This window comes from Cetorhinus maximus, chromosome 10 (genome assembly GCF_964194155.1).
Source record: "Cetorhinus maximus chromosome 10, sCetMax3.hap1.1, whole genome shotgun sequence".
Lineage (NCBI taxonomy): Eukaryota > Metazoa > Chordata > Chondrichthyes > Lamniformes > Cetorhinidae > Cetorhinus > Cetorhinus maximus.
Genome location: NC_135888.1, coordinates 81930193 through 81947925, shown reverse-complemented (window position 1 = coordinate 81947925; position 17733 = coordinate 81930193). Strand labels below are relative to the sequence as shown.

The following is a 17733-nucleotide window of genomic DNA, read 5'->3' as shown; positions in this document are numbered from 1 at the left end:
CTTGCTGTACTCCATTGTATATTTACAAGCTCTCCTTATAATAGCTACTTTTATATTACTCTGCAGTCATTGATTCAGCAGTATACATATTGTGCAGCTGGTGGCAACATAAACTTGCCCAATTCCCTTCTTTTCTGGCAATCCAGAAGTCATCATTTTTAAAAATTAAATGCATGTTCTCAACAGCTGCCAGCATGTGTTAATCAGGCGCCTGGAGCTCACATCCTGGAAGCAACATCATGATGCAATGTCATGAGTTCAGCAGTTTGAGCACACGCACTGGCCAAATCGCCATGTTCAGTAAGGGTTGCAATCCTAAGGCAGTAGAAAGACGTAGGTATGATAGAACATGAATGACTGAGAACTAGCCGTGAGGCTACTGCTAAAACAAAGAACGCTAGGGGGTATCACAAGGACAATTAAGTACAAAAGAGCAAATACTATCCTGTCTTTGTAGCAATCTTTAGTAGACCTCATTTAGAACCTGGAGTAGAGTTTCAAGTGCAGACTTCCTGTAGTGCAAATCAAGTTTCTGCGATCTTTTGCAATGGTTTAAAAACATTATGCTGGAACTAGGCCCCACATAGATAAAATTAATTACCATGGCAAGTTTCCACTAATTATGTTAATTTGCAACCCTTCAAATAAAACTTTTTTTTAAGACATGACGGACATGTCATTCTGAGAAATATATCTTGACTGCAGTTTCCTTCAAAGAATCAATTTTAAAAACAGGACAAGGCAACAATACCAATATGACCTGTGTAAAAAGAATTGCTGGAACCCCAAAATAGGCTCAGCGTATTTTAACCAAACTATTTCATGATGACAAGAAACATTTGACTTCCGCTTTGTAATTCTGCCATGCACATTTATCAGCAGGCCAATGAACAAACAACAAAAAAAAAATACTTAAAATTGATTCATTTTAAATTTGGTTTCCCATTTAGATTAAACCACATTCTATGGAGGTGTTAATAAGTCCAATGTTACCAGGAGAGGTTACAAGTTTTCAAGATGAACCTAGGTCTAGGCGGCTTATTCAAAAAATTAGAGCTAGGCCTTTCAGGAGGTAAATTAGGAAGCACTTCGCCATGCAAACAGCATTAAAAGCTTGGACATCTCTTCTGCAACGGCAAACGATACCAGATCAATTGTTAATTTAAAAACTGAGATTGATACATTTTGTTGGACAAATGTGATAAAGGAGATGGGCAAAGATAAGTATATGGAGCTAGGCTGCAGACCAGCCATGACCTCATTGAATGGCAGGTGATAGGTTCAAGGCCTACTCTACTCCTGTTCCTATGTCACAAGACATGCAATACGTATGTTTTTGCACTGAAAATCTTAGTCCTCCAACTATTGTCATGCAATAATTCATTATTTAACCAGGACCAACATTCAAATTATCATGTGTCCATATGATTAACGTGTATGTAGTGCATTATTTAATCATACATATTGATATACACAATAAACTAAGTTGATGGTGGGAGGGGGCGGCAATGGGAAACAAGGTGAAACATAAGAGAGGAGAAACAAGGTGGACAAAGAATTGGGAGAGACAGAAAGCACTAGAGTAAGAAATAGTAAGGTGTTAGGTGGGGTCAGAGTAAGAGGGAATTCAATAAGGTCTAAATTAGGTTTACAGTGCATGTATGCAGAGCATGGTAAATAAACTTGGTGAGCTGCAGGTGCATATAGCCAAGTGTGAATATCATATTGCAGTCTTAATGGAAACCTTGCTCATAAAAGAGCAGGCCTGGGTACTTGTTCTTGGGTACAAGGGACAGAATTTTGAGGTCGCTGGGCGGGCGCGGTGGACAGGCCTGGGAGTGGCTGGGATACAGCCCACCACCCACGATCAAACCCCGATCACGATGTCATGCTAGCTGGCCAATTAACGGCCAGCCAGCGTGAAAGGCACGTTGAAAGGCTCAGCACTTCCAGGGTGGGGATGGGGAGAAGGGCGAGCGCTGAAGTCAGCGCGGGTGTGAGGGAGCAAGCATTGATAGCTCCCTGAAGACAAAGAGCTGCCTCAGGGAGCTGAAGATTTTAAAACTATCAAATAAAGATTTTAAAATGCAAAAAAATTGTCCACTTGTCAGACTCACTCACCTAAACATATAGATTATAAAAATTCTGTCCAAACATTTTAATTTTTTAAATTAATATCTGAAATTTCATTCCTCCCTTGGATGAGGTTTCCTCAAAAATCCAAAGGCTGCCTGGCCAATTTACTGTAACAGGCAGTGAAAAATCGAGGTTAGTTAATACATTAATGGCTTTAAAAGACTTCTTAATTGTCGGTGAGGCGGGGGGGGGGAGAGAGACGGGGACGGACACGCTGCCAACTCTCGTGCGTGTCTGCCAACCAAAATATCGCGTGAGTGCCCAATGACGTCACTGTGTGCTATTTTACGCACGGGCGTGTCAGGCGCACGGCCGCATGCCAAGTGAAAAATCCTGCCCAAGGTGCTCAGGAAACATAGGGAAGGAAAGAAAGGAAGAGGATTGGAAATATTGATTAAGGAGGATATTAAACGTTGGAGAAGATGTCCTATAGGGGTCACGAACAGAAGCTATTTGGTTAGAGCTAGGAAACAATAGGTATGATTACACTAGGGTCATTCTATAAGCCAACTAGTGGGAAAGATATAGAGGAACAAATTTGCAAGGAAACTACAAAGAGGTGCAAAAGCTATAGAACAGTTATAATGGGGGCTTTAGTTATCCTAATGTAGATTGGGATAATAATAGTGCAAAGGCAGGGAGAAGGAACGGTTTATGAACTGCATACAGGAGAATTTCCTACATTAGTACGTTTCCAGTCCAACGAGCAATGGAGCATTGCTGGAAATCTGGTTCTGGGGAATGAGGTGGGTCAAGTGGATCAAGTGTCTGTAGGGAAACATTGAGGAAACAGTGATCATAGTATCATAAGATTTAGGTTGGCAGTGGAAAAGGACAAAGAGCAATCCAAAGCAAAAATATTGAGCTGGGGAAGAATCAATTTCAATGGGGTGAGAACAAATCTGGCTCAGGTAAATTGGAATCATAGAATGGCAAGCAAAACTGTAACAGAACAATGAATGGCTTTTAAATAGGAGATGGGTCAGCACATCCTCCATAAGGGAAAAAGGTAGGACAAACAAAACAAGAGCTCCCTGTATGATGAAAGAGATAGAGAGTAAGATGACATAGAAAAAGGCTGCATATGACAGATGTCATGTTGATAATACAAGGGAGAATCAGGCTAAATATAGAAAGTCCAGAGGTGAAGTGAAAAAAAAAGAGAAACAAAATGAGAGTATGGGAAGAGGCTGGCAGCTAATATAAAAGGGAATCCAAAAATCTTCGACAGGCATGCAAGCTGTAACAGGGTAATAAAAGGAGGAGTGGGTGATTAGGTACCAAAAAGGGAATTTACTTACAAAGGCAGAGGTACTAAATGAATACTTGGCATCGGTCTTTACCAAAGGAGATGTTGCCAAAGTCATAGTGAAAGAGAAGGTTGTTGAAACAATGGATGAGCTAAAATTGATAGGCAGAATATATTAGAAAGATTGGCTGTACTGAAGTTGGTAAGTCACCAGGACCAGATGAGATGCAAGCGTGAGCAGGTTATTGGTGAGTAAGTGTTGCTTGACAGCACTTAATCCTTCCATCACTTTGCTGATGATTGCAACTAGGCTGGTGTGGAGGTGACTGGCTGGATTAGATTTATCCCAGGAAATTTTCTGCTTTGTTGGATAAAATGCCGGTATTGTCGCAGTCCTGGAACAGCTTGGCTCAAGATATGGTAAGCTCTGGAGTACAAATCTTCTGTGCTACAGCCAAGCTGTTGTTGGGACCCATGGCCCTTGCTGTACCTACTGCGCTCAGCTGTTTTTTGATATCACACAGACTGAATCAAATTGGCCAACAACTTATATCTGGGATGCTGGTGATCTCAAGGGGGAAGCTAAATGGATCATCCACTTGACATTTATGGTTTAAGATGGTTGCGAATGCGTCAGTCTTCCACATTATTAAAGTTGGCACGACTTCACACCCACAAAACACATATCCGTATGATAATAAAGACATTGTTAGCAAAACAACATTGTATTTAAGTTGGCTGCAGTAGATTAATGTGCACTTATATTTACTGTTTTAGCACTACACTACTGTATTATATTAACTTTTTTTATAATTAGTTTGTTATATTGTCTGCAGCATTAATATTGACATGTCTGCCACTGCATCTACATTCAATATGCTTAGCTGTGCTAATCCAAATTCTCCTCAACTCTTTAGTAAAATATCCAATCAGAATGTCAAGTGGCACAGTCAAATCTAAGTCACTGGAATGCTGGATTTGAAATTTGTATTTACCTCCCCATGCATGGAATCATCAACATTTAAAATTAAGTCTGTAGGACTACAGGCAACATGACCAAACAATAAGCATGATGAAACAAAAGTGACAAGAGAAGAAAGCTGCATTTATACAGCTTGTCCATAACATCTGTTATACCTCATAACATCTTGAAGTCCTTCACAATCAATGAACTGCTAAATCAAAATCTCTCAGGATAAGAAACGATATTGTTAAAGTTAAGGTGCTTGCTCCATAAATTGTTGCATTTAAGGGGAAAAAGAGCAATCCCCTTCAATTTATTATACCTTAGATGCAGGAAATGCTTCCTCAACATTTCAATTCAATTAATGAATGAATAAAACATTTATTTTGAAACTAAATGTGTTCACTTGCTGTATCAAGTCTCCAAAAACAAACCTAATAATTACAGGTAGAAATCCTTATTTGAATATGACAAAAAATAACTACCACATCCATAAAGCCTTCAGCATCTGATTTTATGACAAGCTTCCAGTCAATCAAAAATTCCTTCCTCTCCCATCTTACATCTTCATACTTCCCTGCGGCTATATTCAAACACAGTAACAGCAATAATTTAAATCTAGCTATGTTAACAGCACTTACCATAACATTCTTTTTTGAAGAAAGACATTTGAATTTCTTCAAAGTGTGTCTTTCTTCAAAAACATCTACACATGTTAGACCTTTTTGGGTGTACATAAATGGGAATGCTCTGTTACTGTCAGAAGAAGAATAAGCATGGAAACTTAACCACCAGAAAAAAGCTGAATGTCATTTTTGTCCATCTATCCACTAAGAAGGTGGTTATGTGGGAATTCTGGCCTTTCACACATGCAGTTAGAATAATGAACTTTCTTCAACATCTGCTCCACCTGACGAGTTACAGAATATGTGACAATGTTGCACTGAATGTAAGCCTTGACTACAGCATGAGTTTTTATAATGGAAGTTCTCATCCATCCAAATAAGAATCTTCACCAAATGGAGTTGCAAGTGCAAAAGTATCTTTTTCAGAAATAACATTTTAAACAAAAGGAACCTGTGACATGACCGCACTACATTAGTTTTAATTACCACTAAAGAAAAATATGCACTAGGAATGGTTCTGTATTCAATTCAAATATATCAGCCTGCGCTCTCATTCATGGCCCTATTGAGTTCAGATCTCAATGCTTTTCATATAAGATCTGTTACTTTTGTGAGACAAGCTTGACCAATTCTCACCGAGGCTGTGAGGTGAAGCATTTTATAGTGTGGAACTCTTAATCATGAAGGTAAGGAGGAAAATAACCTGGGTCAATTCTGTGCATCACTGAAAAGTATCAACAAGCCTCACAGAAAATAGGCCACACTTACAGCTAAAGCTACACTGAGTGCCAGAATGATTTTTTTTTGGGGGGGCGGGGTTAGTTTGGTGGTAAAAGATGATAGAAAACTATTACAATATGCATATTATTTCCTAGAAAACAAGAGTAAAAATAATGCAGCTGTACACCATTGCCTCTTTCATTAAAAATTATTCATCATATTTTTCTTTCCTTTAAAATCAAAAGTCTGCAATTTAAAAATTCCAGTTAGTTGTGCAGCATACCAAAACAGTCCCTTCTCAGGGTAAATTTACAGACTAGTTTTGCTACTCATGAAAAATAGTTTGCCATTCTTTCTTTCTTTAAAATAAGAAAAATATAGTCTTGTCATCCTGGTGACATTTCAACTAATAACCACTCCCCCCCCCCCCGCCCCCCAACCAACATAAACTGAATTTTCAGACATTTTTTGGGTGACTGATAACTTGACTAAGTCAAAAGACATATACAATGTAAAGATGGTTAAGTTATATGCAATACTGGCTCCTCTACATTATTTAATAATTTTCTTGTACTCGTCCATTAAAGAGTAATCCTGTTTTTGTTTCCAAACTTCAAGACACATGCTACACTGTTGAATTATATAGTTCACAAGATGCCCAAATCATCAAGTCAGGCTTGGGCTGGAAGAATGTTTGGATTGCTCAGGGGTTCTACGACCGAACTTTACTGTTTACAATGCATTTAACAACAATACGCATGCTTGAAAATATGTTACCAAGAATTAAAGAAATTAAAATCCATACCAAACTGTAAACATTGCAAGACACATCAAAATTAATAGAAAGGAACAAAGGAGAACAAAGGGAATACAGTATTTTTTTAAAAATCAAGACTGGCGTCTCATGTTAATTTTACACCAAATCATGAAACCTTCAACTCAATCTCTAAAATACTGCGACAACATCTCGATCGGCTATTTAGATGTGTCGAGTTTAGGTCAAATGAGGCAAGGAAAAGTAGTGCTCAGATATGGGCCGGTGAGAGACAAAGGCAGCAGCAGCTCCTGGACTTGCAGAGACAGAACCCAATGCCATCCCATCCTCGATGGAGGAAAGCATCCCTCTGCCTGCCAGCATCAGCTGCAGCTCTTACACCAAGCTGGAGACAGGCCGGGGAGGATGAGAGACAGGAGACATCCCAGCAATGGCACCATGATGCGAGTCAGCATTCTCCCCGGGCTCGGCGGCCATCCGGCCCGGGGGGGTTGGAGTGAGTGAGTGAGTGAGAGGCCCACACTCAGACTTTAACACTCACCGCCAGACAGAAACATCGAGCCAACTCAATTACATAATTAAAAAAAACTTGAAAACCGTAAGGAAGAAGCGAGAAAGAGAGATCTTCAATAAACGACAGCGGTTTCTCTTACCCCCTGTGCCGTCTGAATTCTCGTTTAAACTGCCTGAGGAATCATGCTGAGTGCCCACACACCCTCCCATGGGTGAGCGCCTGTCACTTTTACAACAAACCAACTGACCCGGCCCGCAGCCCCGGCCGGCACTCACTCGCTCAGCTGCGCGTCCCCGCCTCCGGGCGCGCCCCTGCAGGCATTCGCTCGCTCAGCCGCACGTCCCCGCCTCCGGGCGCGCCCTCGCAGGCACTCACTCACTCACTCGGGCGCGCCCCCGCAGGCACTCGCTCGCTCAGCCGCGCGTCCCCGCCTCCGGACGCGCCCCCACAGGCATTCACACTCAGCCGCGCGTCCCCGCGGCCGGCACTCACTTACTCAGACGTCCGCGCGCTCCCGCCGTGCCTCCCCACCCCACACGGGCCCGGCCCACCCTCTCCACACGGCGGCCCCGCCTCCTCTTTCTTTGGCCCCCCCCCCTTTCCGTGAGCCGCCGGCTACGGCTCCCCTCTCCTCCATGAACGGCCCCGCCCCCATCCACCACCCCGTGTACACGCCCCCGCCCCCATCCACCACCCCGTGTACACGCCCCCTCCAGGCCACGCCCCTTCCCTGAGCCGCCCGCTCCCGACTCCTCCTCCATTAGCGGCCGCGGCCCCGCCCCCTCCCCTTATGCCACACCCCATACCCGGTGCCGCGTGCCCGTTCACGGATCCTCTATTAGCTGCCCCGCCCCATCCCTGTGTGGACACGCCCCCTCCAGGCCCCGCTCCCTCCCGCACGAGCTCCTTGCGCTACGTCACACGCAGCGCCGTGTTGTTCTGATGAAGGGTAAGACGGGTTGGGAATGTTAACTCTGTCTTCATCTCCACAGATGCTGTCAGACCTGCTGAGTTTTTCCAGCAGTTTTTGTTTTTGTTCTTGTTCATTCACATCTCGGTCTTTCGAGCTATTTTTACTTCGTTTGTTTCTGGCATTATTTGGGTTTTATTTTACTGTCGTGTTTTGGGGGCTGTGTGTTTAAGTGCGTCTTTTACACACTATCTCCCGTGCGCAGGTGCTAAATCGGGTTACCAACCCTCCAGGATTGACCTGGTGTCTCCAGGATTCTGCTCTGTGCAGCCCTGGAGAAGAATCAGAGGGACATTAAAAAATGTTTTTTAAAATCATTTTCTTTGTACGTTTCTCTTTACCAGATATTAACGTATTGAAAATGGGAAAAAAGGCTGGCTGACAATCAAGCATCATTAGATTGGGTAATGAGTCTTGCTTTCCAATTGGTGTGGGAATGAAGCACATCATATGGATGAATGTGTTTGACTGGAGGTCCATGTCCCAATAATATAGTGAGCCTGGGATCTGGATCCAATTATTAGGCCTCTAAATTCTTAGTCAAAGAGGTGGTTTGTAAGCAGGGCCTTAAAGAGAACAAGTTTGAAACTGGGGCTCAGACAGCTGAAGGCACAGCCCTCAACTGTGGACTGAAGGGTGAGAGGGATGGAGGTCAGCGGAATAGAATGTTCTGAGGTTGGCAAAGGGGCTGTGAGATTGGGGCTGTGAAACCTTGCAGAGATGGGGAGCTAGAAGGACAAGAAGGAAGTTAAATACAAGGATGAATATTTTAATTATGAAGTGCAGATCAGCAATGACAGGGGCAGTGGACGAGTGGGACTTGGTGCAGGATAAGATATGGGCAGCAGAGTTTTGAATAAGCTGAAGGTTAGGAGATGTAAAGCCAGTCCAAAGAGCATTGGAATAGTGAGTCTGGAGGTGACTGATGTGTGAATGATTGTTGGACTAGCAGAAAGGCTGCGACAGGTACAGAGGCAAGGGATGTTACAGAGGTGGATTCAAAATGTCCCCATTCAATGGATCCTTTCACCTGCCTCCAGTATGCTCCCTCCACCTGGATCCCTCCCTCTGGCCTCTTACCTGCCCTTGATCTTTTCATTGAGAACTGTCGGCGTGACATCAGCCGTCTCAATTTCTCTGCTCCTCTCACCCTCTCTAACCTGTCTGCTTCTGAACTTGCTGCACTCCGTTCTCTCAGGTCCAACCCTGACTTTGTTATCAAACCAGCCGACAAGCGTGGTGCTGTTGTTGTCTGGTGTACTGACCTCTACCTCGCAGAGGCTGAGCGCCAACTCTCAGACACTTCCTCCTACCTCCCCCTGGACCATGATGCCACCGCCGAACATCAAGCTCGACTGTCACTGACCTCATCTCTGAAGATCTTCCCCCCACAGCTTCTAACCTCGTAGTCTCCCAACCTCGGACAGCCCACTTCTACCTCCTTCCCAAAGTCCACAAACAGGACTGTCCCGGTAGACTGATCGTGTCAGCCTGTTCTTGCCCCATGGAACTCATTTCTTCCTATCTTGACTCCGTTCTCTCTCCCCTCGTCCAGTCTTTTCCCACCTACATCTGTGATTCCTCTGATGCCCTATATCATATCAACAATTTCCAGTTCCCTGGCCCTAAACGCCTCCTCTTTACCATGGATGTCCAATCCCTCTACACCTCCATCCCCCACCAAGATGGTCTGAGGGCTCTCCGCTTCTTCCTTGAACAGAGGCCCGAACAATCCCCATCCACCACCACTCTTCTCCATCTGGCTGGACTTGTTCTCTCACTGAACAATTTCTCCTTAAACTTGTCTCACTTCCTCCAAATCAAAGGTGTGGCTATGGGTACCTGTATGAGCCCCAGTTATGCCTATCTCTTTATGGGGTATGTGGAACATTCCTCATTCCAGTCCTACTCGGGCCCCCTCCCACAACTTCTTTTGGTACATCGATGACTGTTTCGGTGCAGCTTCATCCTCTCGCCTGGACCTGGAAAAATTTATCAATTTTGCTTCCAATTTCCACCCCTCCATCACTTTCACATGGTCCATCTCTGACACTTCTCTTCCCTTCCTTGACTTTTCTGTCTCAATTTCTGGTGATAGACTGTCCACCAATATTCATTACAAACCCACCTACTCCTACGGCAACCTCGATTACAGCTCCTCACACCCTGGCTCCTGTAAGGACGCCATCCCATTCTCAGTTCCTTCGCCTCCGTCGCATCTGTTCTGATGATGCCACTTTCCAAAACAGTACTTCTCAATGTCTTCCTTCTTCCTTAACCGAGGCTTTCCACCCACGCTGGTTGACACGGCTCTCAACCATGTCCGACTCATCTCCCGTGCCTCTGCCCTCACACCTTCCTCTCCCTCCCAGAACCATGTTAGGGTCCCCCTTGTCCTCACTTTTCACCCCACCAGCCTCCACATTCAAAGGATCATCCTCCGCCATTTCCGCCAACTCCAGCATGATGCCACCACCAAACACATCTTCCCTTCACCCCCCCCCGTCGGCATTACGTAGGGACTGTTCCCTCCGGGACACCCTGGTCCACTCCTCCAGCACCCCCAACACCTCATCCCCTTCCCATGGTACATTCCCATGCAATTGCAGAAGGTGCAACACCTACCCCTTTACTTCCCCCCTCCTCACCGTCCAAGGGCCCAAACACTCCTTTCAAGTGAAGTAGTGCTTCACTTGCACTTCCCTCAATTTGGTCTGTTGCATTTGCTGCTCCTAATGCAGTCTCCTCTCCATTGGAGAGACCAAATGCAGATTGGGTGACCGCTTTGCGGAACACCCTCGGCCTGTCCGCAAGCATGATCCTGTCCTTCTTGGCGCTTGCCATTTCAACACCTCAACCTGCTCTCATGCCCACATGTCCATCCTTGGCCTGCTGCAATGTTCCAGTGAAGCTCAATGCAAACTGGAGGAACAGCACTTCATTTTCCGATTAGGCACCTTACAGCCTTCCGGACTTAACATTGAGTTCAACAACTTCAGACCATGAATTCTCTCCTCCATCCCCATCACCCTTTTTCAAAGAACAAAGAAAAGTACTGCACAGGAACAGGCCCTTCGGCCCTCCAAGCCTGCGCCCATCATATTGCCTGTCAACTGAAACATTTTGCACTTCCAGGGTCCGTATGCTCAGAAAAGCACCCTTCCACTGCTACCCTCTGTCTTCTATGACCAAGACAATTCTGTATCCATCTTGCCAGCTCACCTCGGATCCCGTGCGACTTTACCTTCTGTACCAGTCTGCCATGAGGGACCTTGTCAAAGGCCTTACTGGAATCCATGTATATAACATCCACTGCCCTTCCATCGTCGATCATCTTTGTCACTTCCTCGAAAAACTTGATCAAGTTGGTGAGACACGACTTCCCCTTCACAAAACCATGCTGCCTCTCACTAATACGCCCATTTGCTTCCAAATGGTAGTAAATCCTGTCACGAAGAATCTTCTCCAATAATTTCCCTACCACTGACGTAAGGCTCACCGGCCTGTAATTTCCTGGATTATCCCTGCTACCCTTCTTAAACAATGGAACAACATTGGCCATTCTCCAGTCTTCTGGGACCTCACCCGTAGCCAGTGAGGATGCAAAGACTTCTGTCAAGACCCCAGCAATCTCCTCCCTTGCCTCCCTCGGTACTCTGGGGTAGATCCCATCTGGCCCAGGGGACTTATCCACCTTAATACTGTTGAAGATGCCTAACACCTCTTTTTTGATCTCAACATGATCCAGGCTATCTACACACTCTTCCCTAGACAAGTCGACCACTAAGTCCTTCTCTTTAGTGAATACTGATGAGAAGTATTCATTTAGTATCCCCCCTTTTTCCATATTAATTTTTATTTATTTATTTTTAAATTTTTCATTAATTTTTTTTACACTTATTTTCATTATTTTTTAAAAATTTATTTTAATTTTCATTCTTTGTTTTATTCCCAGCTTTTAGCCTATTTTCAATCTTTCTTCCCCCACCCACCCCCACTAGGGCCACCTGTCACTTCCAGAGTGCTTACCCTGGTCCGGCCATTATCACATTTTTCTTTCTTAATGTCACCATTAGCACCTCCTTTAGCTAGTACATCCACCATTAACAACTCTTTGACTTTTTGTTTGTGACATCTTTAGCCATCTCTCCTTTGCCTCCACCCATCGCTGGCCTTCTATCCAGCTTCACCGGTTCCACCCCACTTAATCAGTATATATTTCAGCACATCTCTACCTCTCTTTAGATCTGAAGAAGAGTCATACGGACTCGAAACGTTATCCCTGTCTCTCTTTCCACAGATGCTGTCAGACCTGCTGAGTTTTTCCAGCATTTTTTGTTTTTTTGTTTTCGTTACAGAGATGGAAGCAGGCTGTCTTTGTGATGGAGACATTTCATTTACTATCAACACCTTGTCATGAAAACTTGGGAAGACATTTTCTGTGACCTAAGTTACACTTTGCAACAATAACACTCCTCACATGAAAATACTGATTGTCAGGCAGGTTTAAACACTTGGAAATACAGTAGCATTTAACAGAGTGTCATCACAGGCTTTCTTTTATGGTTTTCTTTCTTGTTTATTTATCAAGGATTTCCTTGCTTTATTTTAATTCATTGCAGATGGATTAAATTATTTTAAAGAATGGTCCTAATTAAATTAACAGAAAGCTTATCAACAAGTAAATAATGCATAAAAAGGAAACATGTGCAAGGTAAGGGGGAGAAGGCGGAGGAATGGCACTAGGCGAATTGCTGATTCGGAGGCCCAGCGCAGACATGCTGGACCAAATGGGTTACTGTGCTGTAATAATTCTGTGATTCTGTTTTGGTCATAAACATGGAGGAAGCCTAATGAATCTGTGCAGCGTTTACTGGATCATGCAGGAACCGTACAGGCGGAGACAGCAAAAGCAGCTCTGTGTCAGCTCTAAATTGGCCAGGGGTGTCTACCGCACGTTGAAGGCTGGACGTAGGAGCTTCTCAGCCCAGATTTGGATCACAGTATGCCATTTGCACAGTCCCATAGTAAACCTTTTGGATTTTTATAAAAGCATCTGTGATGGTTCCTCACAATTAGAAGGACAAGTTGCAAATAAAAAAAAGATAATTTGTTCTAAATGACATTTTCATGCATTAAGCAAATGTAAAGCTTCAAACTGATTGACAGACCTGTCAGGTTTTACCCATTTGGTGTGAGACACATTCATTTTATTCATAAAAATGCAACTTATTTTTGTGCCTCTCAATCTTTAAAATAGACTGAGTTCCATCTGTTCAAATAATTTTGTAATCTCTCACTCTTTTTGATCATAAATGTCACTCTTAACATTTGCAGACGTTGACAGCTCTCTATTAGTATTCAACAGAATCAAAGGGTACCAGATAACAGCTTTTGGTGAAAAACGTTACGCATGCACAAAAGTGAACTAAGGCATACTCATCTTCAAACTTTAAGCAACAAAAGGGGAAACATTGAACAGAATGGAAGACAATAAAAGGAAGAGATGAAGGCCTGAATTTTCAGGTCCCACCAGGGCAGGATCGGCAATGGGTGGGGGTCAAAAATATTGTCACCAGCTGATGTGCCCATTTCCTGAAGCTGTTCCTGGTACTGGCCATTTTCATCAGGGGGGCAGGAGGGCGGCTTGGTGATCTCGCCTGCTTCATAATTAAGGTTAATTAAGTTGGTTGAAGAACTCATTAAGAGTTCTTTAACGGGGGTTGCTGTGATTTTTGGGGGGATGCACAGGCTGTATGCTCTATCTGGGCCAGCCAGACCAGCTGAATGGAGACGGATACACACTGGGGAGCCAGTTATGGATGCCCCAGGGAATTAGCTGGGCCCCCTAAAAGATAGAGCACTACAGCAGGGGGCTTGGCCATTGGGAGATAGGTAATATCAGGTCAGCGTTAGTTTTGGGGCAGAGTAGGCAGAAAGCATTCAGGCAGTGCTTGGGGGCGTCCCTTTCTGGCATAAGATCATGGAGCAAAACTTCCAAGCACAATTGGGCTGCAGATGGCATTGAAGGCACTGCTCTCAGATTTTGGGTCCAGTGATGACGAGGAACAACACCCTCTGCATTAAGGGCAGAGCTCCGAGCATAAGGAGGGCAGGGGAGAGAGGTAAAGAACAGGAAGGACACAGAGGCCATACCCTCAGCATTGGCTCTATGGGAAAGACAGATCAGCCTGGAGATGAACGAGATCCAGTGCCACAGGAGACTGCAGTTCTTAAGGCAGGTGGCCAGAGACATCTGTGACCTCATCGCTAAAGACCTTGCACCTTGTACCTCACAACACTGGTCACCATGCACTGCCGGTGGCAATTAAAGTCACTGTGGCCCAGAACTTTTTTTGCTTCTGGCTCTTTTCAGGGATCAGCTGTGGACCTTGTTGGCATTCTCGCAAACAACTGCACACAATTGCATCTCGCAAGTCACTGATGCCCTTTTTGCCAGAGCTGGACAGTACATTCATTACCAGACAGGCGCAGCCTTGGGAACACAGAGGGCAGTGGGTTTTACCACAATCGCTGGTTTCCCCCAGGGCGGGCATCATTGATGGCACCCATGTGGCCATCAAAGCACCTAATGATCGGCTAGTCAGATTCATCACCTCCGCCCCCCACCAAGCTCTGTAGATGGATTCTAGGGAACAAGGGATATCTCTTGACAAGATGTCTACTCACCCCTCTACAAGAGCCCCAGTCTTATGATCCCAGTTGATGTTAATACTGGACAAGTCAGATTCCAGAGTGAAAGAGAGAGTGAAAGAAAAAATACAGCACTGTGGATGTACCTACACCACATGGACTGCAGCGGTTCAAGAAGGCAGCTCACCACCGCCTTCTCAAGGACAACTAGGGATGGGCAATAAATGCTGGCCCAGCCAGTGAAGCCCACATCCCATGAATGAATAAAAAAAAACCTGGCTTGATAGATCCTAATTTTTTTTTTAGAAACTGTGGAGGAAAGTTACTGAACAAATGAACTTTTAATGAAAAGAATAAAATATTTATTGAAACAAGAAAAGTGAACTATATTACACCAAACAAAGAAATTGGAAAGATATCAAAACAAACGCAAGAAGACAATTCAAATTCCCACTATCCCTTTACCCCAGCAATATCTTTGCAGACAAATAAACCAGTGAGGAGTTACCACTATCTTGACACAAAGGCATCTTGCTTGGGCTTGGCACAGTTGCAAATGGTTATCTTCTAGTGAATTCCTGAGCATTCACTTGATGCTTCTCACCCAACTCATATCTCTCCCCATGACACCCAAAAACTGCACTCTAATCCACATCTTGTAAAAAGTGAGCTAACTTTTCCACTATCACTTTTGTCGTAATTTTCCCCAAACGCAACGCCTCAGGAAATCTTGTCGAAACATCCATAATTGTGAAAAGGTATTGATTCCCACTTCTAATTTTAGGTAGGAGTCCTACACAGTTTACTAAGACCCTGCTAAATGGTTCTTCAAAAACTCTTATCAGAATTAACGGTCCAAGTTTAATTGATGATTGGGGTATCCCCACTACCTGACATGTATGACATGTCTGGCAGAATTTAACCATGGCTTTATGCAATCCTGGCCACAAAAATGGTTCATTATTTTATCCTGCATTTTCCTAATACTTACGCGACCTGCCATTGGAATTTTGTGAGCCGCTCATAAAATTTCATTCCGATACTCAGATGGAGTACCTGATGAATTACTGCACATTCCTCATCTGTTGGTATTTGAGATAGTTGCCATTTACTCATTAGCATTTTGTCTTACAAATTATAACACTCAGGTAGTAGTTCTGATTCAGTCTCTGTGTAGGCTGTTTGATAGAGCTCCCTCAACTCATGGTCAGCCTGTTGCATTTCCACTAAAGAAGAAGGGCTAAACATGCCAGCCTCATTCTCTTTACCTTCTCATTTTTGCTTAAGTTTTCGATAACAATGTCAGATAATTGAATTTCTACTTCTTCTCCCTTTTTCAGAGATTCTTCCTCTTCCTGTCTAATTTTATGAGCCTGAGATCTAATCACTACACAGTCAGGAAACAATCCAGGATGTTCCTCCTGCAGCTTCTCAGTTTCTTTCACTTCCACTGGTTGTTCCAACCCTCAGTGAAGCGATTATTTTTGAGCCAGCCAGATCATTCCCCAAGATAAAATCAATTTCTGCTACAGGCATTTTATGCACTCCTCCAACTGCAACCTTGTCACTTACTAAATTACCCTTTAATCCAACTCTATATAATGGAACCAGCTTATAATATCCATGGATACCTGTATTAATATTTTTTTCCTTCACTAACCCCTCTGGAAGACAAATTGTATCATCAGCCAGCATTAGTGACTGACTCGCTCCAGTGTCTCTCAATAACTTTATTGGTTTACCCCCTTGATTAGAAGAATAAGGGAATACCTCGCCTCTATAAATAAAATCTTTAAACCCTTCTGTAACTTGTTTTTCCGAATTTGCTTGACTAGTCTGAGGAATTATTTCTACGTCTTTGGTAGATTCTGAGCCTTCACTTTGTACTTGCACTATGGCTATTGTTTTGTCACTTATCTCTTTCCCGAAGTTAGTTTTTCCTAAAGATTTTTTAGGCATCCCTATTACAGAAATAGAATTCCCAATTAATTTCCATCAATTAGCTTTTGTATGTCCAGTTTTATTGCAATGGAAGCATACTTTTTTCTTTACATCAATTTTAGGTTCTAGTCTATCTCCTTTATTATTTTGGCATCCATCTGTCCATTCCCTAGAATCTTTTCCATCACCAAATTTTCTATTTCTCCAATTTCCCTGCTGATTCCCATATAACCATTTTCCCACATGTAACTGTCTGTGTGAGATATCATAGGTATCAGCCAAAACTGACACTTCTCCGATCATTGATACTTGATGCTTACAAAATAAGTCTTGAAGGTTACTGGAATGCTATTTTGGAATTTTTCCATAATCATAATTTCCCTCACATTCTCAAATTTTTTCTCTAACTTCAGTGATCGAAACCATGAGTCCCACAGCATTTCTATTTTCCTAGCAAATTTTACGAACATTTCATTTGGTCTTTTCTTTAAAGTCTGAAATTTCAACTGATATGCTTCAGGGACAAGCTCGTAAGCATTGAGTATTGCCCTTTTAATCACTTCACAGTCTGCAGATTGCTCTTCTGACAAACCACTGTACACATTACAAGCTGTACCCATAAGGACATTTTGTAACATTAAGGTCCAAGCATCCTTTGGCCATGTCAAGTTCACAGCTATCTTTTCAAATGAGGTGAAATATTTTTCAACTCCATCATTTGTAGGCACTAAATGAAGATTTTTAGTTAAATTAAAATCCTCAGCGGGATCAGACTCATCCTCTGAACCACTATCGCTCTTCGGTCTTTATTCTAAGCTTTTCACTCACCAATTCATGCTGCCTGATTTCTTTCTCGCTTTGAAACTCGAGCTTTCGCATTTCCATTTCTTTCACTCTTTCAGGCTTTTTCATTTCTTTTTCCATTTCAACTTGCTTCATTTCTTTGTCTTTTTCCATTCCAAGTTGATTCATCTGCAATTGAATTCTAGCTAATTCAAGCTGTAATACACCAATTTCAGGTTTCTCTTCTTTTAATTTTAAATGCTGAGTAATTTCTTTAATTATATCATTACAACATCCTGCTTTTATTTCCACATTCAATTTATCTGCTAACTCTCTTAGTGTAGCCGTAGTCAAGGATTTCAAATAATCCACTGTTACATTTTCTACTCCTATAAAAGTCT

The 17733-nt window shown here is 43.2% G+C and overlaps 1 protein-coding gene across 1 annotated transcript in view; it reads right to left on the bottom strand.

Moving 5' to 3' along the window:
* Positions 1-7464, bottom strand: part of ubtd2 (ubiquitin domain containing 2) — an 83849-nt gene extending 76385 nt beyond the window's left edge. Inside the window, exon 1 of the mRNA XM_078550688.1 lies at positions 7124-7464. Within this exon, the coding sequence (XP_078406814.1) occupies positions 7124-7193 (70 nt within the window). The 5' untranslated portion in view covers positions 7194-7464. The remainder of the gene's footprint in view (positions 1-7123) is intronic.
* Between the last annotated feature and the right edge of the window lie 10269 nt (positions 7465-17733).